General features: G+C 35.5%; 1 protein-coding gene across 3 annotated transcripts in view; it reads left to right on the forward strand.

The window, feature by feature from the left end:
- The window catches only part of LOC148946292 (beta-glucuronidase), a 124,147-nt gene that overhangs the window by 91,451 nt on the left and 9,621 nt on the right, over window positions 1-23,075 (forward strand). For all 3 annotated transcript variants that reach the window (XM_089098356.1, XM_089098357.1, XM_089098358.1), the window contains exons 9-11: window positions 5,905-6,048; window positions 10,290-10,374; window positions 16,657-16,833. In XM_089098356.1, the coding sequence (XP_088954482.1) occupies window positions 5,905-6,048; window positions 10,290-10,374; window positions 16,657-16,833 (406 nt within the window). The remainder of the gene's footprint in view (window positions 1-5,904; window positions 6,049-10,289; window positions 10,375-16,656; window positions 16,834-23,075) is intronic.

Consider the following 23,075-nt stretch of genomic DNA (forward strand, 5'->3'; position numbering starts at 1 on the left):
TAGTAGTCCCTGCGGTCCAGGGTTGCGAGTTTGAGCCTAACAACAAACCTTCCCACAATACGCCGAATGATAATTTTTACTTTTAGGCAACGTTCTCCCCACTCCCAGCGTTCTCCCATACTTACACCCTGCCAAAGTTGCCTCAGAATAAAGTTTTTTTGAAGAAATCTGTTGTTAAAGAGTTTGATAAGAAAAACCTTATCATTTTCCCGTTTTCTTCCGTACTAACGCTGAAAGTTTGAATTTTGAAAAGTTAGTTGAGTTAGAAGCAACAGCAATTCCAGGCACAAAATTCAGATCTCCTTAAAATGACTGGTTTTCAGGAGTTTTTTGGGCTACGCCCGGCTGACTGGGGAAAAAGGGGGAGGAGTTATGATTTTGGCAAAGGATTTTTTATCCCCTACCCTTGTCCATGTGCCAAGACTAGGTGATTGCGATGAAATAATTTATTATATCTACTGCTCAAATACCTCCCCCGGCCTTACACTAATTAAATTATTTGTTCATTTTATGATTTACCCAGACAGAAAGCTTGATCTCGTTGTAATTTTCAAGATAGGCTACAGGCAAGTCTTGACTTTGTGACGACAAAGTACCCAAGTGCTGGCATTTTAATAGCAGGAGACGGATTGCAACTTAGTCTTAATTATCTGTGCAAAAATCAGAAGCTTAAGCAAATTGTTGATTTCCCTACTGCAAAAGGTGGAACCAGTTTGGATGTTATTTGCACCAACCTTAAAACCTTTTATAATACTCTAACTACCCCCCCCCCCCCCGTCGGTGATAGCTTTCATTTCATAATGCATTTGAAACCACTGCTAGTTTTTAAACAAAATTACTCAGTTTCTGAATTTTCTTATCAGCCAATAACAAGTCAAGGTCTTTTTGATTTTGGATCTTGGATGACGTCTGAGATTTGGGATGATGTGTGTCGTCTGTAAATCTTAACTCAAAGGTTAGGTTGTTTCAAACAAAATTAATGACAAATTACCAAAAATGTTTCCAAGAGGTTACCAAGAAGGTATGTTCCTCAGGTAAGCCTTACATTAATGAAAAAAAACAATAAAAGGGTTAATCCATTTGTAGTTACAACTTTTTGCCTTGAAAAGAAAGATGATGCCGTAGCCCTCCGTAAACAAATGAAGAAAGAGATAGGTCGTGCTGCCTCTCGTTTTAGTAAGAATAAATTAAATTGCTTAAAAGAGAGCAAACCTCAGCAACGGTTTAAGAAAGTGAAAGAAATAGAGGGTCATTCGTGCAAGAACCTTGATTCTGGATGAACCGCCTGAACATACAGACAATGAGCTTAATAAATATTTTGCCAACATTGTGCAAATGTTCCCTAACGTGGGCTGGGTATAGACGGTTGTGAGACAGGTTAGTTTTACCCTACAGACGTTCTCTCGGAAAACCATCTAATGCCTGAAACTCTAAAAAGATTAAATCTCAAAAGTTTCAGAGAAGGAAATAATAAAAGAAATACAGGAACTGAAAAAAAGAAACTAGCATATATCCCATTGATATCCCAATTGATCTAATAAAAGCTTTCCCTGATAAACTATCAATACACCTTTTCAGTATTGTTAATGATATTAGTAATTCCGGATGCTACCCGTCGTGCTTGAAGCTCAGCTATGTTACTCCAATCCAAAAGAAGGGAGGCCTGAACGATTTTAATGGAGTACGACCAATCACCTTGACCCTTTTTTTTTTTTTTATTGTGCGAAGGTTTTTTTTACTAATTTGTTAAAGGCAAAGATTCTTGAACTTATTGACATAAAACAGTTTGAAAACCTGAAGGAGACATCTTCTTCATATTACCTTGTTAGTCTTTTTGACACCATTCATAAAAAATCTTAAAAACCCTGATACTTTGCTGAATCTCTTATTAATTGATCTCCAGAAAACTTTTGACCTAATTTTTTACAATATCCTTGTATCTCCTGCTGATGGAGTTTCAAGTGAGTCCTTTTTTTGTTAAAATTGTTGCCTCTTTTATAACAAATCGTTCTCAAGTGCTTAAATATAAAAATGTTTATTCCGATCCCCAGCTTATCTGTTGTAGGGTCCCCCAGGGAACTCTGATTTTATTCCTTATAATGGTTAATAGCCTCATGACTGACCACACAGATTGATGGAAGTATGTGGGCGACCTCTCTGCACTTGAGGTTTGTCAACGAAATATTAAAAGCTCAATTATGAAATTACTTGACGATGTCACGCGAGAGGTTTCTTTGTCGAAGATGTAAGCTAAGGCTAATAAATTGTCAGTTATGACAGTTAATTTTTTAAAATCAACCCCTTCTTTCATAAGCCCCATTCTTCCCGAAATCTCTGTCACATGCATTAAACGACCTGGGGTGACAATTACTGCTGACCTGAAGTGGGATGTTCAAAACATCCTCAAACAAGTTTCCCATTCGGTTTCCCTGTTGAAACCTCTGATGAAATTTTCTTGCCCCCTTAAGGATCTTCTCCAAATTTATTGTTCTTTCATGCGGCCAATACTGGAATATGCTTGTCCAGTGCGGCATTTCGGTCTTTCTTCAGAGCATATTTATAAGATTGAAAATGTCCAAAAACAAGCACTTAGAATCATAAACGGTGAAGGGAAGGCTCCTCACCGTTATCGACTAGGTAGGTTCAAACTCACCACGCTGGCCACGAGGAGGAATCTCCTGTGCCTCCGTTTCGGTACCAAGACCCTGTCTGTTCTCTTATTACGTTTCATTATACCCGAATCCTACCTTCCCACCCCCAACAGACCGTCCCGTATAAAGTTACAAAATGTCTCCAAATTGATTCCCGTCTCTGCTAAACACGAAAGATATCGCAAGACTTTTGTTCCGAGTTTTGTTGAATTGTATAATTGCCAAGAAAACTAGTCATTAATTTTATGTTTTTTTTCCTTTTTTTGTTGTTTTTTTTTTTTTTTTTTTTTTTTTTTTTACTAAGTTTTTAATCATTTTCTTTATTTATTTTGTACAATGGATTATGTTTAACGTGAAGGTCAAATACACCGGACGTGAACATCAGTGATGACAAAACTTTTTGGTACGGTATAAATATACTAGTGATTTTTGTGACGTGAAATTCAAATTCGGCAACCATGCTGCGGAAGAAATTTTTAAATTAAATTCTATTCTATATCTGTTCCAGGAAATTTCTTGCGCTGCTTTTTCAATTTTTGAAAAATTTCCTCTACGACAGCTAAATCGTCAACAAATTTCTATCTATCTGAGAAACCAGCACCACGGTTATTTATCAGTGTAAGAAATGGAATAAGGCCTCAGAGGGTTCCCTGGAGCACACCGTTGTAAACTGGGAGGGGATCAGATTATACACTTAGGAATTTGACAACTTTTGTTCTATTACAGAAAAAGACGGAATTATTCTATTTAAAACTGGGTAAACCCAATATTTATTGAATAGTTTTTCTACCAATGAAACACATATAATCAGCAAATCTGTACATACTTACATATAAAATGCACCAAATGTTACTAATTCCAAATTTATGCATTTAAATTTTAGTTTATGTATAAAAAATATTGAAATATGAAAATATGTGAGCTACAATTTTCGAACTATGACAATGTGTAAACTCTCTAAGAACCCAAAAGCATAAAGAAAGAAAAAAGCAAAGGCAGGCTACGAGAAATGGTACGTCAAAATTAGAAGTGTACAAGGATCGAAAGATTCACAAGCTTTCATGTTGACATGAGCCGTCTTCCTGGAAATAATTTGTTGTGTCTCTTGCAATGGATTATCTTGAGCTGGGGATCACATACACGACTGTAGACAAGACTGCATCAGATTCAAATACTAAATATGTAGATACTGGCTAAGTTTCCAGCGTCATTTAGTTGTCAGAATTACAAAATTAGATAAAAATTGTCGGTTTTTGATACCATATTATTGCAAATTGTTGTTGAATCAAATTTAGATATTAAATTAAAACCATAAAAGGTTGAAGTTTGTCTTGGAGTCTGCTTCTTCTGTACTACAGACCTTGGTAAAGACGTTTCCAGGATTATCAGATGAATAGGTGCTGGTGCGTTATGCGGGCACCGCCATATACTGTATGTGGAATGTCAAACGGGAAATGCTAGTCAAATGAGAGAGACAGATGCCCGGTTATTCCTAGTTCTTCTTCACACATGGCAATAGACGACCATTCTTTGGTCTAGAAATAAATGAAACAAACTACAGTAAGAAATGGTATTTTACTGTTAGCAAACTACGTATTGACACGCGAACGGACTTTTTGCTTACATTGCCGTACACGACACCTCCAATACACCTCCAGTATGCTTCTCATACAAGTATAAAGTCATCGTGTGTTCATTTTTGCACTCTTTTGTCTTGGGTATTAACCCCTTATTCTCTAAAAATTCAACTGCCTCTTTTTCTGTCTTTGGCAAATCCCAAATTGTAATTTTAACGCTCATATTAGATCAATTCCACTCTAACAACTGTTTCAGTACCGGGTATCTGTCTCTCCTGTTTGACTGTAGCATTTCCCGTTTGACATTCCACATACAGTATATAGCGGTGCCCGCATAATGCACTAGTACCGATGAACCTGCTTCCAATGGCAAAAGCAAACCAAAACAGCTTTAACGTCAATGGTGTTAGTCCATAGAAATTAAGGGGAGGGGTGAAACTGTATTTTTCAAAATATAGGAAGGATGCTGTTGCTTTTTGTTTGCTTTTTCAAATTATTTCAATGAAAATACCGGAAAAGGCCATCTTTAATGAACCCCCCCCCCCAAAAAAAAGGTATTTTTCAAAATTTAATAAGTAAATGACCCCTGCTCTCCTTCAAAATTTGATGCTAATTTCTCCGTTTGCTTCTCTGATTTTTCTTTATTTCTCTATTTTTAGTGGACTTTTGAATTCTTTTTTTCAGTACTAAGGGAGCTGGGTGAACGTAGCTCTCTGTTGACCCCCAATATATGATTGTTGTTCCTTATTTCTTTTTATTTTGTCAACATATTTATATCTTATTCTGTGGCAAATTCCGACTATAAGACCTCTTGTTGTCTAAAATGGTTTTTGCAAATATTTAATAGTGGCCTTGCTAGTGCGCCGGTGGCTTAAACAGTAATAGCATTCTAGTGCTATTCATATAATAGTAATAATCTATTTGTACAAGAACTAGCAAGAGACGTGAGAAGACTAGCAAGCCACCAACCAACAAGTGACCTCTCTTCAACAATTAGTTTTTGACTACGCAACACGTTGTCTAGAATGATTTATATTTAACGCATCGTTAGGTAAAGGCTGCTTTTGTAAAGACTGTAGGGTCCAGTTTGAGTACTATGGCTTCAATGCTTTAATTTTTAGAATTTTGAATAGGAGCCTTTTTTCATAAAAGATTTTTTCGTACAATTTTTGTGAAGGACGAACGTATTTTTTCTTCGTGATGTAAGCTCTAAGTATATATTATAAAAACCAGAAAATAAAAAAGGATCTGCTCTTTTTTCTTGTAAGTTCTAAATATGTAATTTTGGGTTGTTTTTTTTTCTAATTTTTTGGAATATATTTGTGGTTTTAAACATGTTTATGTATTTTTTTGTGTGTATTTATGTAATTTTATGAGAATTTAAGATCTCAAATTAGACCCTGGTTCCCTTAAATTCCCTAAAAAGCTCACAGTCAGAGCTTATATTCTAATAATTTTCTTTTCATATAGATGTATTTATATTTAGCAGTGTAAAGATAAAAAAAGGGAAAAAAAAAGATAGAAAACCTGTATCAGCCTATTTCTTTGCATATGATATTTAGCTATGTTTTCTTTTTTTAGTTGGATTAATTGGCATTTTTTGTTTGTGACGTTTTCTTCGAATCATTCTTAGGTAGAATTTCACCTATGCTCCTAATAAGTAATATCTTTTAAAGCCATTTTGGAGCTGATTTACTGAAAAATCACCTTGAAGCTATGAAAGAACTTATCCATCGTGACAAAAATCGGCCATCTGTTATAATGTGGTCTATTGGTAATGAGCCTCAATCACAAAAACCTGAAGCTGCTCCTTATTACAGGTAAAACTCATTTTAGTATCAGCATTATCTTACTATTGGTTTCCACAAAATAGTTAAAAAATAGGTAAAAATACATAAGAATGATAAAAAAAAATTTCTTTTTACTGATATGCATGTAACTAATGCTTCACATATACCCAATTGAAACGTGATGCTCAGCTAAACGGCATGATAGTATAATATTGTACTGACATGTTAAAAAGCTGAGAGGCCAATCTGGAATTGTCCCATCTAATGATAGGAATTTGGCTTCAATAAGTAATAAGGAAAGAGTTAAAGGGAGAAGGGTGAACATTTCAAAACGCGGTGAACCGTGATAGAGTTACAGGAAATGACATAGATAAATATGAAAAAGTTTGTGGCACTTTTTAATGAATAAGGGTTAGAGACAGTATTAAAAGGACTATAAAATGATCAGGCCAAGTATGTACAAAACAGCCAAAATAGCCAGAAAGCTACTCTGGCTGTAAACGTGGTTCCATCCTGGTGTTCAGGGTTATAATGGGAGAAATGTTGAGATGGCTTGGACGCGTTTCACAGATGAAGGATGACAGATTGCCAAAGATCGTTGTTCTCGGCCATCCATCTAGGGCCAAACGAAAAGCAGGTTGTCCGCGAATGGGTGGGAGAGGTCGTAAGGAAGGATTTAAAGGAAATTGGAATGGTGAAATAGGAAATTTTTGAATAGGTTAGGGTGGAGGAGGCGTGTGCGCTGCTGTGTTGGCATCAGGTGGCTTGGTGCTGCTGTGAGTTGTTAGTAGTATAGGTAATAATGTTTCTATGTTGCGATAGTGTCTATCAGTTGTCAGCTGCTATGGATGACTCATCAGATGAATGAACTTTCCTAGCTCTTTTTCTCTGATACCTAGTTCAGTTCTTATGTAGCTATTGTTCGAAGAATAAACTCATTAAGAAAAGCATATATAGCCTGTATTGAATAGGCATATAGAAAAGATATAACAGTTACAAAAAAAATCAAAGCTGTTTAATAGATCAAACGAATAGTTTGTCAAAGCACAAGCAAAAAGCCCTTATATGCAAATTCACAAATATATTTGTCAGAAAATGCCTAAAAATATTTCTGGACTTTTCCTACAGAATGAAAAGCATACAAAGAAAACAAAGCTGTTAGAGCTTTTTTCTCACAGCGATTCCACGCGGACAGAACCATCTCTCAACCTCTAAAATAGTTGATTGGCTAGATAGAAAAAGGTTACAAAAAAGTTTTTCATTAAAAGGAAATGATTTTACAAAAAAACAAGGATAAGTAAAAACTTGTTGAGAAAAAAAACTTGCAGTTTTTTGTGGAAAAAATTGGATTCATAAAATGCGAATGCAATTTCGTACGCAAACATATGTTTTAAGAATAATAAAGAACTTAGAAATCATTTATTTACAGACAGCTTTCATAGTCGTAAATAAAAATCACAAACTAAATGTCGCTGTCATTTACAAACCTAGTCCAAAGGCATTTTGTTATAAGCACTGGTAAAAAACGGCACGAATGAATTGTTAAATCGATTAGTTCTGCAAGGCACTGGCACTAATTTCTTCTTCTTTCTGGTATTAACTACTGAGGTGGCAGCAGGAGGTAGAAAATGTCGGTGCTTGTAGGCTTATCTTTGTTCATCTTTTCTTATCAATTTTTTTTTAAAGTTAGAACTTGATGGTATTGATTTCAACAACAATCTGTTTCGCTAACTCTGACTTGAAGACTAGCCGACGTAAATCTGCGTCGGAAACCAAAATGAATTCACGTTATTAAACCAAGTATTGTAGTTTTTACAATACTTTTAGCATTAAGCAGAAAATTAAGGTCGTAAATTAAGCAGAAATTTATAATAATCTGAACGCAGCTGTCTTTTATCACCTTCGGAAAAAACAATCCAAATTGGAGGAATAGTGAAAAATGTGGTATAACCAAAGCATTATACAACCGGGCTCGAATTTGGCGGTTACATTTTTTTTGTTCATAGAGGAACCCCATACGTTTTTCTCGCCTTTTTGCCGTTTGTCAGAAAATATACGTTTGTCAGAAAATGCCTAAAAATATTTCTGGACTTTTCCTACAGAATGAAAAGCATACAAAGAAAACAAAGCTGTTAGAGCTTTTTTCTCACAGCGATTCCACGCGGACAGAACCATCTCTCAACCTCTAAAATAGTTGATTGGCTAGATAGAAAAAGGTTACAAAAAGTTTTTCATTAAAAGGAAATGATTTTACAAAAAAACAAGGATAAGTAAAAACTTGTTGAGAAAAAAAACTTGCAGTTTTTTGTGGAAAAAATTGGATTCATAAAATGCGAATGCAATTTCGTACGCAAATATATGTTTTAAGAACAATAAAGAACTTAGAAATCATTTATTTACAGACAGCTTTCATAGTCGTAAATAAAAATCACAAACTAAATGTCGCTGTCATTTACAAACCTAGTCCAAAGGCATTTTGTTATAGGCACTGGTAAAAAACGGCACGAATGAATTATTAAATCGATTAGTTCTGCAAGGCACTGGCACTAATTTCTTCTTCTTTCTGGTATTAACTACTGAGTTGGCAGCAGGAGGTAGAAAATGTCGGTGCTTGTAGGCTTATCTTTGTTCATCTTTTCTTATCAATTTTTTTTGAAAGTTAGAGCTTGATGGTATTGATTTCAACAACAATCTGTTTCGCTAACTCTGACTTGAAGACTAGCCGACGTAAATCTGCGTCGGAAACCAAAATGAATTCACGTTATTAAACCAAGTATTGTAGTTTTTACAATACTTTTAGCATTAAGCAGAAAATTAAGGTCGTAAATTAAGCAGAAATTTATAATAATCTGAACGCAGCTGTCTTTTATCACCTTCGGAAAAAACAATCCAAATTGGAGGAATAGTGAAAAATGTGGTATAACCAAAGCATTATACAACCGGGCTCGAATTTGGCGGTTACATTTTTTTTGTTCATAGAGGAACCCCATACGTTTTTCTCGCCTTTTTGCCGTTTGTCAGAAAATATACGTTTGTCAGAAAATGCCTAAAAATATTTCTGGACTTTTCCTACAGAATGAAAAGCATACAAAGAAAACAAAGCTGTTAGAGCTTTTTTCTCACAGCGATTCCACGCGGACAGAACCATCTCTCAACCTCTAAAATAGTTGATTGGCTAGATAGAAAAAGGTTACAAAAAAGTTTTTCATTAAAAGGAAATGATTTTACAAAAAAACAAGGATAAGTAAAAACTTGTTGAGAAAAAAAACTTGCAGTTTTTTGTGGAAAAAATTGGATTCATAAAATGCGAATGCAATTTCGTACGCAAACATATGTTTTAAGAATAATAAAGAACTTAGAAATCATTTATTTACAGACAGCTTTCATAGTCGTAAATAAAAATCACAAACTAAATGTCGCTGTCATTTACAAACCTAGTCCTAAGGCAGTTTGTTATAGGCACTGGTAAAAAACGGCACGAATGAATTATTAAATCGATTAGTTCTGCAAGGCACTGGCACTAATTTGTTCTTCTTTCTGGTATTAACTACTGAGTTGGCAGCTGGGGGTAGAAAATGTCGGTGCTTTGTAGGCTTATCTTTGTTCATCTTTTCTTATCAATTTTTTTTGAAAGTTAGAGCTTGATGGTATTGATTTCAACAACAATCTGTTTCGCTAACTCTGACTTGAAGACTAGCCGACGTAAATCTGCGTCGGAAACCAAAATGAATTCACGTTATTAAACCAAGTATTGTAGTTTTTACAATACTTTTAGCATTAAGCAGAAAATTAAGGTCGTAAATTAAGCAGAAATTTATAATAATCTGAACGCAGCTGTCTTTTATCACCTTCGGAAAAAACAATCCAAATTAGAGGAATAGTGAAAAATGTGGTATAACCAAAGCATTATACAGCCGGGCTCGAATTTGGCGGTTACATTTTTTTTGTTCATAGAGGAACCCCATACGTTTTTCTCGCCTTTTTGCCAAAATGACTTATCTGTAAGACATGCGTAAAACCATATTAGACTCAATAGGCATTCCTAAATGAACAATAGAATCTGACAATGCGACATCGTTTTTAAGTTCTGTGATGCCGATTAGGATTTGTGTTGTAAACTAGCTGTTAGTTTTTCTTTATTCTATATTTTGCCACCCCCTCTGAAAATTTTTTTGCTTCTTGGGGTGGTCGTTAAAGTGAAATTGTGGTTTGTTTTCTTATAATAAATTTTTATCTCTTGTGTTTAAGGTTAATGATTGTCTCTTTTTTAGTCAAGTCGTGAATTTCACCAAATTATTGGATCCAACGAGACCTGTGACTCTAGTTTTATCCCGCGGGTATTTTGAAGATAAGGCTGTGAGTCACCCTCTGTTTTTTTGTCAGTGGTATAGTGCCTAAAAATATCAATGTGAGTAGAGCAGTTTATAGTGCATATAGAGCAGTTATATGAGCTTTATAGAGCAGTTACATGAATAGAGTAGTTTATGAAGGGAGAGCGACAGGAACTCGTCCTCTGTTGTTTTGTCAGTTGTGCCCAAAAATAGCAATATGAATACTTTAAGAAATAGAGGGTGCTGGAAGGAGGTATTATAAAGGTCAAGTATCTAAAACTGTCCTCAATCCCTGTTCATTAAAAAAAAAGAGGGAATGAATTACAAAGGAGAATGCTTCAAGGATAATAGCCTATATTTTCTCTTTGAAAATTAAACTTGTCCTTGTAACATTATCGTCTGTTTTAAGAATAACATTTGAAATTAAGATCGAAAAGGAAGAAAGAGAAAAAGCAAGAGATAGGGATAGTGAGTGGTTAAAAAGAGTAGACTGAGGACACAAATTAAAAACTAATTAAGAAGATATTTTCATTCATCTCTGAGATCCTTGGTAAAAATAGCATTTCCGGAAGTCAAAAAAAAAAAAATGTTTTTCTTCTGCTTTTAGTAAAATCTTTTTTTTTCAGCTTAATTAAACAGATGGCTCTTACTTACTTGTACTTAGATCAGGACGCAAGCTATGTAGCTCTCCCTGGCGACAGAATCTGGCAGACTGTTGAATTCCACAGGTTACGGTCTTGGGTTAATGGAGCTATAATTTCGAGTCATAAAGGGTCCCATCTGCGACCATGTCTCCGGAGCCTGCCAATTGGCTCGAGGTCAGATTTAAATTTGCTGAGCCAAGTTTTGGCTTGTCCTTCATTTCGTTTCCTCCAGGTGCTGGTTTGCAGCGTAGGCTTTCATTTGTTAAAGTCTCGGTCGGTCTTCGGTAACATGGCCGAACCAGGACAAGCGGCGGCGTCGAATGATAGTTGTGAGGTCGTACTTCTGGTCACATCGTTGGCGGATGATGGTATTTAGGATTTGGTCGGTGAGACGTAACCCCAGTATGCTCCTCAGGCGGTTCTATGGATAATGTAACAACAACAACAAAATAATAATAATAAAAAAAAAAAAACTAAGGAAGCTAATTTGATTCTAAAGCCAGAAAATACAATATTAACTTGGCTTCTTAGTGGCTTACATGGCCCAAGCCTTTTCAATTGTTTTATTGACTTTTTTTTCCTAAAATATGCAGTGGTTACACATGGCTACAAATAAAGTATATTTTAAGGCAAAAGTAAAAGCTTTTATAAGCAGTGTTGCCACGAAGGTGCGATTTCTGTCAAAAAAGCATTCCTAATGGGTACAGCATGAGACACATCAAATCATAGGTCCCTGAAGGAGTTTAATTTAAATTAGGTATCGGGGAAATCTAAGAGTTCAAAAAAAGATCTAGGGGAGTAATACCCCCCCCCCTCCCAAAGTAGCAATCCGTAGTAAACTTTCAAACTCTTTTGTATTTTTGGTAGTTCTCTTAATTTAGCGCTTAATCTCTGTCTATTAAGCTGACGGACAAGTTTAATTTGAGGCAGGGACTTTCCCTGATTGAAGCATATTAGCAAAACCAGACTGGCTGCTTAAATGACAAAAACCAGTTCCTGAAATTATTTACAAATCAATCCTAATCACACATGCACTCTACAGAAAATAACGTGGGGGGAGGGGGAGGAACATTTCTTCATGACAAAAGATCTAAGAGTATCTCAATGCTCACTGATAATTATTCTCCATATATGTATAGGAACACGTTTTATGGCATCCCCAAAAGTATCTGTTTAACTGGGCGTATAAATAATTAGACCACGCTTTAAAGAGCTTTGACTTAATATAAAACTTCATGTTCTTCTTCTGATTAAGTACTCTCTTAGTGTTCTTCAGTAAGCAAGTGTGTTTGACCCACCAACTGATTACTACTACTACTACTGACAACTCACCGCAGCACCAAGCCGCCTGAGGTCAACACAGTTACGCACGCTCCTCCTCTATCCCAATCTATTCAAATCCTCCCTTTTTACACCCGCCCACGAAGTTCCCATTTCTTTTAAATCTTTCTTTCTGACGTCCTCCCACCCCAAACGAGGACGACCTGCTTTCCGTTTAGCCCTAGACGGTTGGCCAAAAAGAATAATCATCAGCAGTCTGTCATCCTTCATCCGCACAACGTGCCCTAGCCACCTCAACCTTTCTTTCATTATAGCCCTAGAGAGCGGTGTTGAACCACATTTTTCGTATAGCCTATTGCTTGAAATACGGCTAGTCAGTCGGGTACCCAGAACAATCCTTAAGCAATTTCTCTGGAAAACATCTAGCAAATCTTCAACCGCTTTTCGGAGCGCCCATTCTTCAGAGCCATATTTGACCACTGTCATCATCGTAGCTGCTAATATTCTCATCTTGGTTTGCAGACTTATCTTCCTATTCTTCCAAACTTTTTTTTTAACTGTGAGAAAACACCCTGAGCCTTGGCTATTCTACTTTTAACATCTTCACTGCTCCCACCATCTTCACTAATAATACTACCAAGGTAAGTGAAGCTACCCACCTGATCAAATTTTTCACTATCCAACGTCACCGTTTCATCTTCTCCTATTCCTAGCCTTAGTGAACTAGTCTTCTTAACATTAATTTTCAAATATATTCTAGCATCATGAACTTGCAAACCTCCTAAAGTTGATTCATTTTGTTCACACTTTCATCAAGGACGCTTAAATTATCAGTATCATCTAAATCCAGGAGACGTTTTCCTCCCCATTTGAGTCCATGATCCCCCATTACATTTCCTGTGCTCCTCAAGACAAAGTCCATCAAAATAATTCATATAAAGGGGGATAGAACACAACCCTGCTTAACTCCTGATTTAATACAAGACCAGCTGCTAGCCTCATTTCCTACCTTAACCGCAGCAGTGTTATTCTCGTACATAGCCTTAATCACTTTAATGTATTTGTCTGGTATACCAGACAAGGATAAAACCTTTACTAAAGCTCTTCTATCAACAGAATCGAACGCTTGCTTATAATCTATAAAACTGAGGACCAATGGTGTTTGAAAACTCAGGCACTTCTCAGTTTCTAGCTTAATAGTGAAAATTTGATCGACACATCCTCTACCTTTTCTAAAACCGCGCTGTTCTTCCCTTAAAACTTTGTCTACGGCATCTCTCATTCCAAGAAATATCATATTACTAAGTAATTTACTACCTACAGAGACTAGACTAATGCCTCGATAATTACCACACTCACTTTTATCACCTTTCTTATAAAGTGGCTTAATTAAGGTTTTCCTAAATCGTTAGGTACTTCCCTTTTTTCAAAGATCATATTCATAATCTTCAGTAACTTATCTCTAACCTCAGAGCGACCATATTTAAGAAACTCATTACCACATTCTCAGCACCCGGTGCGTTTTTATTTTTTAATTCCTTTAATATTGTTGGAAGTTCTTCCTCACAAAACAAATCTTCCTTGCCTTCAAAGATATCGAAAACTTTTTCAATAAATTTTAGATCTCTTCAAGCCGCTCTATCTCGGTTTAAGCAAATTCTCAAAATGTTCGGCCCTTTAGTTATTTCCTTATCGCTAATTGTGGCCCCATTCCTGTCTTTAACTGGACCAAGTCCGGATTGACTACTCCCTCTTAATTTGTTATCATGCCAGTACAATATTTTACTACTCTGCCGTCTAGCTACATCTTCCAGATCCTCGGCAATTTTATCCATGGCCTTCACTTCACACCTCCTTATTTCATATTTTAATGCTTTCTCCACTTTCTTTACATTCCTTTTGTTTTCATATGATCTATCACTCAGATAATTCTTGTACAAGTTATACCTGCAAAATTGCAAAAGTCTGTATCCATTACTGTTTTATTTTCCTACACCAACTTTGCTTAGGCTAGGATACCATCTATTCCTATTTCTACCGACCAGGGCGTTAAAATCTCCTAGAAAAAACATCATATTTCTACCTGGGACCCTGTATTTGGTCCTGTAATTGTAAGTAAAATTCATCTGAGTCACTAGTATCTCCGTCAGTCGGTTCTACAGGGGCATATACTGCTATAACTGATACCCTGAACTTTTTAGTCATAATGAGCAATTAGTATTCTATTATTAATGCCTTCCCAGCCTAAAAAAGACTTAGCAGCTTCCTTATTCATCATGAGCCCTACTCCCTGTCTTTGTACCCCATCCTTCCTGCCTGGGTAAACAAATTCTATATCACCTAGTTTCATGCTTCCTACCCCTGGGACATGAGTTTCTGAAACCCCTAATGAGTCCAGTTCGAAACATCTGAATTCGTTAGTGAAAATGCCGATACGATGGTCATTTTTTAACGTCGTAACATTCCAAGTTCCAAGTTTCATGTTCTTTAAATCATTGACATTATTTTTGCCTCAGGAAAAGCAATGATCCCGGATATCAGTGCGGGATGGGGATCACATATCTTCTCAAGTCTACACCTAAGTGCTTAAGCCGGCTTAGAACCGGACAGCGAGAAGTCCCTGGGACCTCCATGAATGGAGGCTTTGTGCAACCCTGGGCCCATCTTGGTCACAACATGGTTTTCAGCACTTGGTGATGCTCTTCTTTCACCAAGAGTCGAAATCCTGCACAGACAATCTCAAGCCTATTACCTCCGACTCATTATATATTCATGCCTACAAAGATTATGCCACTACGGGGAGGCAGCCCATATTTTATAAATTAGCTAGGAAGAGGTTTTTTCAGCCCGAAGACGCCCGTCAAAACATACCAAGCCCAGAAGAATTACCTATTAGTCGGAATTCCTTGCGAATGCTGTGTCGTTTACTAGGCTATAATTTCCTCGAGAGGCGCCACTCCTCAAGTGGGAATAGAGTTGACCGCAAGGTTCCCAGTCATGCAGGTACCCCAAAGGGGTCGAGGCAGCCCTGTGCAGAGGCTGTTGTCCATAGATCTGGATCTTACGCCCTGCTGCAGTTGTCCTCCTATAGAGGATCCTCCCACAATGGTGTTCTGCATCACCATGCAATTTAACCCGTTACTGGGAGAAGGTTTGTAACTCATGGTACTTGTGGACAAACCAGTGGGCCCTTTTGAGTGTACATTTGAGGGGCCTTCTTCCTCCTCCGCCTGTATTTATGACCCCGGGTGAGGGTGCCCCAGACAAGTTTAATATATCTAGTTAGTGTTGGGCGATATTTTGATTAATCGATATATCGATATTTTTACTTTCGATATTCGATATATCGATATTGGTATTTCGGATCAGTATTTTGCTATCTCATGGATTTGCCAAAGTTTGGTAACGCAAATGGTAAATAAAGGGTATTTTGTATAACTTAAGAATCCAGTAGTCACGCGAGAATTGTATTGCGAGAACAGATAGGCATTACCCGGTACCTATATGAGACGCTACATAAACAAAGGGTTACTCCATCCCATACTATCTAGAACTTCTTGTTCATCCATGTTTCAATTAAACTACAAAGCTTATATCCTTGTGTTTATAAGTTTGTCAGAATTGACAATATTTGCGAGCTATTCAGTAAAACTGTTTTAAATTAGAACGATTAGCAACATAAGCTCTGACTAGACATTTCTCTGCTTCTCAAGGTGCTAAACCAAATGCTTATTGCTTGAATCAGAAAAAATTTGTGTGTCGACACCTTTTGATATCATTATTTACGACTATTGTTTCAGTATATCTATTGCTTTGTAACTGAACAATATTTTTTTACTGTTTGTCTTTTCTTCTTGGTGTCAGTGGCGAACTTGAAGTTGATAAAGTGATCGATCCTATGAGGATTTTAAAGAATTCAACAGAATGACGCCAGCACAAAGAATAAAAACACAAAAGATAAGAAAAACGAGAATGGGGTATTATAAGACCAATGAAAATACTGGACGAAACCTTTTTTGGCGTTATAAAAGAAAGTTCTGTGAAAATAGTATTCACATTTTTTAGGCAAAAACGTGGACGATAAAAGCCAGATAAAATAAAACGACAAAACCAAACAACATGGAGAACAAGGAGAAACAAACACCTTAATTTGAAGAAATAAAAAAAAAATGGAAAACGGGAAAATAAAACAACAGTTAAAGTCAAAATTAACAGAATTAAAAACAAAATCCCAACTTAAAAATGTATCCACTCACCAAAATCCAACGACTAACATTAAACACTGTTGAGCGACTTTTTCACCGCCCTCAAAGTGGCTTTTTTAACCTTGAAATTTTCAACTTTTTCTTAGGAGGGCTTGACGGCAAAATAACCTATTTCAGGCACCTTTTTTGGATGTCATCTGTTTCAATCGCTACTACAGTTGGTATTCAGATACGGGGCATTTGGAACTCATCCAGCAGCAGCTTCTTAATGAAGCCAGGAATTGGCACAACAAATTTAGAAAGCCTGTTATGATGACAGAGTATGGCGCAGGATCAATTGCGGGCTTTCATTCGGTAAGTTTTCCTGCAGTGGAATATCTGCTTGACAGAGATACAGAAAGTGTCACCTCTAACTTGTAACCTACATCCTGTCCTGGCTCCCAATATGCTACTAACCAGCCACTCATTAATAGTCAGCTATTTTATTGCCATCTTTGTCTTTCACTTAACTCCCACACCCAACTTTTTCCCTGTCTACTCCTCCTACTGCCCTTTTTCGTGTTCATATTCCTCTGTGTCCTCTGTATTTTTTCCTCTTTCTCCCTCTGTTCTCCCTCTCCCTCTGTGACCTCTGTTCTTTCATCCCTTTCCAGTTGCTGTAATGTAATTTGAATGTTAATAAGAGAGTCATTTCAGTTTTTATTAGTACTTTCTAAACTACGACTGTTTAAGCTGTTTTGGCTTAAAGCTTTTTATGATAAGTTTTAGAATTAAAACTTTTTTATGATGATTCTAAATTGTAAAATCTAAATTTGCAATGCAAAGGGCTAACTAAGTTGTAAAATTTTCACCCAAGAAACGGCCAGTTTTCCTGTGTGCGCATAGAGTAGAAGAGTAGAGTAGAATATTCTATTTATAACACATACATAAATAAATGTCACAAAACAGCGCACATGCTTGGTGGCATACTTTAACACTGAAAATATTGCCAACGAAAATGCACAGCCATTTTCTAACTAAATTTTACAACAACGAAAAAGAAAATGCTCGAATTCTGATGGATATTTGTTTTTAAACAAAAGTTTTATTTTGGAAGTTTTCCTTTTTGTTTTGTGTATCTATACTTATTCTTTCAATTTTCTACTCTTTTTATTTTTGAAAACTCCTTCCCCTGTGTCTTTAATGATGTGATGTTTGAATGATAATTTCTTTATGGATGGGGTAACCTGTATAGTTTACACCTCCCCCTGATGTGCAAATACATACTAGGAGGGAAAATATATTCTAATATATTCTCCTATATAGCACATATACTAGATATATAGGTTAATATATCTTTTCTTACTCATGTCCATATCCACTCTGCAATTGATTACAAATATATTCAAAATCTTGTAAGTCAAGATAATATTTTTCATTTCTTGCCCCTCTCCTCCCCATATTCAGTGTAGGTTAAAAAAACACGTTTAACAAGTACCTTTTCCTATACAAAAAGAAGTGACTAAAATAAAAACAAAAAATTAGATTATAGTAAATATAGGATACAGTATTCCTTGCAACAGCCGGGATCGAACCTCAGCCCGAAGGTTTCCAAGCGCGGCTTTATCCACTACGCTGTTACAAGGTATTTAATTCGAATATTCATAATATGTATGAAATAGATATAGCTTCTCTCAGACAGAAAATGACATCATATCCAAGAGAAATAACTGTCACTGCAACCATTATGTCACTCTTTACTTTCGCATTTGAAATAACCGTATTAGGTATAAGCCTAGAATTGGGGCTGTTTTGAAGAAAACATACTAAGAAAGGAATTTTAAATTTATAATACGCAGACAGATTGGAATTAACACATTTTGAAGGTGCTTCCAAATATACCTTGCCACCAACCCCCTAATTATCAAATATATTAGGGGGAAATCTATACTAGATAATAATATACTATATATATTAGATATGTATGCAAATACGTGTTTTCTTTCCCAACGCCCAGTCCGCGTTTTAATTACAAATATATCCAAATTCTAGTAAATGATGACAACATTATTCATTTCTATAACCTGTTTAAAAAGCAAAAAAAAATCCTTGAATTTTGATGAATATTTATTTGGTTAAAGAAAAGCTTTATTTTCGTAGTTCACCTTCTTGATTTGTGTATCTTTACTTTATTTTCGACCCCTCTTCTCTTTATTTTTGAAAACTCTTTCCCCTCTTTTTGAATGCTGCAATATTTGAAGGATAATTCCTGTATCATTGCTTATAACGAGTGTATAATGCGATAATTTCTGTATCAGTGCGTATTTTGAGTATAGAATACGCTCTGTATATGATCGCCTTCCCTGCTCTCTCTCTTCCTCTTTCTCTCTCTCTCTTCCTCTTTCTCTCACTTTCTCTCACTTTCTCTCTCTCTCTCTCTCTCTGTCTCTCTCTCTCTCTCTCTCTCTCTCTCTCTCTGTCTCCCTCTGTCTCTCTCTCTCTCTCTCTGTCTCTCTCTCTCTCTCTCTGAAAGAAATTTTGGGAGGGGACGAAGTCCCCTCCCAAAATTCTGAAAGGTTATGATACTTTTCAAACATTTCGTATTTTTTAGAAAGTCAAAGACATGAACATATTCCTTTCTGAGTAGCATCCTTTACAGTTTTAACAAGACTTCCCTAATGAAAGGTTTCTCCAAGAACAGAAATAAATGCCTAGCAGGCACATACACGTAGTGGTTGGGGAAGGGGGTCCTTAGAAGCTCCAAAATTTTATTTCCTTCCCTCTGATATTCTATAATTGTCTTATAATTAGCCTGCGTTCGTTTTATTTTACGAGTTTGCTCTCTCCCTTCCCAATAAATTTCGTCTAACGTTTCTGATTCATGACTTAATCATCTGACAAGCTAATCTAAACTCATTCAGTTCTTTTTAGGTCCTCTTCATTTTGTTTTAAGATTTTTCATTATTTACATTTGCTGGTCTTATATTTAATGTTATCATAACAAAGTTTGTATTTGTGTGTTTTTTTTCATTTTTGGGTTTAAACATTCCTGTATGTATTTATTTGTGTATGTGAATGCGTCATAGATATAAAAAACAATACTTTCACTCATGGGGGGTGAAGGCGGAAATGATGTAATTTATTCTCTTGAAATGGTTTCATAAATATAACGTCAATCATATGATTTTTCTTGTCAATCATATCTTTCTTATGTAATTTTCCCTGCATCATACACACTGAAAACGATACAATTTGTTATATATATAAAAATGATGCTTTCGCTCACGGGGGGGGGGGGGGAGGATGATGTAATTGATTCTCTTGAAATGTACTCCCAAATATTAAGTCAATAATATTATTTTTCTTGTCAATCATATGTATCTTGTGTAATTTTGCCTGTATCATAGGCACTAAAAATAATACAACCACTACTGAGGCTAATATGAGGGATGTATTCTTTTCTAATGGATTCATAACTATGACGTCACTCACATAAATCTTTTTTCCTAAATTAATGCTTTTAGCAAATTTTCTCAAACTTCTGACCTATATAGATCGAGCCGTTTTCAAGAATAATTAAATTATTGCTCATTTAAAGAGATAGTATAGAGCATAAATATTTTCTCTTTTAACTTGACGAGTTATTGGACTTTATTTGGTTATCATGTGAGAAGCCAATCCAAGGTAGTTTTGTTAATATTACAGGCTTATATGAGTAGCCAACATATACATATATATATATATATATATATATATATATATATATATATATATATATATATATATATATATATATATATATATATATATATATATATATATGTATATATATATATATATATATATATATATATATATATATAATTCACTAGTTGTTTTTTTTTTTTATTTATGAAATATACATAACGCTATAAAATACACCTGCGCACATGCCTAGTGGATTAATTGAGCACATTAAAAATTACAACAAATTATTAAACACCGTTAGCAATTTGAATGAAAACGAAAAAAAAAAAAAAAAAGAAACAAGCCTCTTGGACAACTGCTTAAATACAAACAAGGTAAATAAAACCAAAGTCAACTTTCAGAGATAAAATTCCTCACCATTCTGCGAAACTGATGGTAATCACCACACTCTCTAATATCCAGGGGAATAGAATTCCACACCTTCGGACCAATATGCCTCAAACAAAATCCTGCTCTAGTTGTTCACCTAAACTCGTGTGAGAAATTGAACCTGAGTGATGTCGGATATGAATGACGCTGCGAGTTAAGAGGGAAAATTCCATGGAAATCTGATGCTAACTGGCCAAAAACGTAATTGTGACATATCTGGGATATTGCAATGAAATGAAGTTGATGTAAAGAAAAAATTCCAGCTGATCCAAAAAGATGAGTAACAGAAGACCTATTATCAATCCGAAGAAGTATCCTCATCGCTTTATGTAAAATTTGAAGGGGCTTATAAACTGAGGGAAAAGTTGAAGCTCACCCTGAAACACAGTATAGAAAAAAAGGGTGGACCAGAGAAAAGTAAATTGATTGGAATATATTGACCGGAAAAACATGGCAGAGACGGCACATAATCCCAACATTCCTAGAAACCTTTACCGATAGAGTTTTAACATGTTCGTGGAACGAAAAATTTTCATCAATAATTATTCCAAGATATCTATACTGTTGTACCAGTTTCAATTCCACTTTATTTAAATAAAGAGAAAAAACATCTGAATTGACTGAACCAACTCGTAAAAATAGTATATACTGGCATTTCCTTTCATTTAATAAAAGAAGGTTTCGACAATACCACTCTGAAGTAGTTGATAGAGTACTTTGGATGTTCAGGAAAAGCTGTTTTAATTCTGAATGGGAAGAAAAAATCACAACATCATCCGCAAACATAACAATTTTGCAGATAGGAAGAAACTCAGGCAAATCATTAATAAATAGAAGAAATAGGGTAGGACCCAAAACAGAGCAGTGAGGAACCCCACAATTTACGGAAAATGACTTAGATCGGATTCCCTTTTTACTATCATGGCATTCAATTTTTCTTTCAGCAAGGTAAGATGCAAAAAAATTCAAAGATTTTGAAGAAAATCCATATTTTTTTAGTTTATTTAGTAAAAGACGGTGATCCACCGAGTCGAACGCTTTGGCCACATCCAAGAATATAGCCAAGGCGCCCTGACCAGTGTCCAGCGCATTATTTACTTCAATTAAAAGCTGATGTATTGCTAGTTCTGCTGATTTTCCTTTAATGAATTCATACTGTGAAGGATGCAATATTTTATTATTACATAAATAATTTTGAAGTTGTTTATGAGCATTTTTTCCAAAATTTTACATAACAGTGAAATTCCTCTATAATTTGAAGGATCCGTAGAAACACCACCTTTATACAAAGCTAAAATGGGCATTTTTTAAAAGATCAGGAAAAACTCCATTTAGTAAAGACAAATTAAAAATATGTGCCAACAATGGGGCAATATTAGGAGCTATTCGTTTCACAATCTGTGTAGAAAACCCAAAATCATCCAATGAAAAACTTTGCTTTAGTTTCATTATATGTCCTTTAACTTCCTGAGGTGCAATTTCAGAAAAATCAAATGAGTTTGGTGCATCATCTTCAACAACAAAACCATTCGACTGACTCTCTTGCCTATTTGTACTCGATACAATCCTAGACCCAATAGTACTGAAATGCTTTCCAAAAATATCTAGAATTTCTTTTGGATCCGTCACTTTTGAACCATCAAGTTCAACACAATTAACTCCCGAACTCGAACGATGATTGGGACGGATTTTTTCATTGATTAGCTGCCATGTCTTTTTCATATTTGACTTATACTGTAAACATTTATCGGAAAAATATTTTCTTTTAGCATATCTTATAATAGAATTAAGTTCATTTCTATAAGTTCTATAATCCTCATAAAATACATCAGATTGGGCAGCCAGATACTGACGATGTTTTTTTCTTTTCATCTTTAATGACGTCAAAATACCATTCGCAATCCACGGGTCAAATTTTTTTGAAAACTTTCCGCGCAAAAATCTTGTCGATGCTGCTTGATCTCGGAGTTGCATTTCGAAAAAACATCATTAAATTCATTTGAATCAAAAATGGGGGTCCATTCTTTATTATCCATCAATTCACGCAAAGGCTTAAAATCAATCAATTTTTTCTGTCGGTTAGAATTTTTATTTCCATGTTTTTAAAATGGACGTTGAGATAAACATTGGGCTACATCTAAAACAACGCTAACTGGTAAATGATCAGACATGTCACATATACTAACAGAAGACTTTATCGCTTTAAAAGAAACACCAGAAAAGAAAATATTGTTCAGCAAAGTTGCAGTAGTCTTTGTTAGTCTCGTAGATAGCGAAATACTTGGAAAAAGCCCTGAACATAGCATAATGTTCAGAAACTCTTTATGAAAAGCCACATCTAAATTCAACAAATCAAAATTGAAATCACCTGAAATTATTACTGGTCTTTTACATCCACCAAGTTTTACAACTAGGGGCTCAAAAATCTCAAAAAACTTTTTGGGGTTACTTGACGGCGGTCTATATACTGATCCAAAAATAAAAGGTTCACAGCCAATGGG

The sequence above is a fragment of the Artemia sp. Qi Xiang Cuo genome, chromosome 12, assembly GCF_049724085.1.
Source record: "Artemia sp. Qi Xiang Cuo chromosome 12, ASM4972408v1, whole genome shotgun sequence".
In the NCBI taxonomy this organism is placed as follows: domain Eukaryota; kingdom Metazoa; phylum Arthropoda; class Branchiopoda; order Anostraca; family Artemiidae; genus Artemia; species Artemia sp. Qi Xiang Cuo.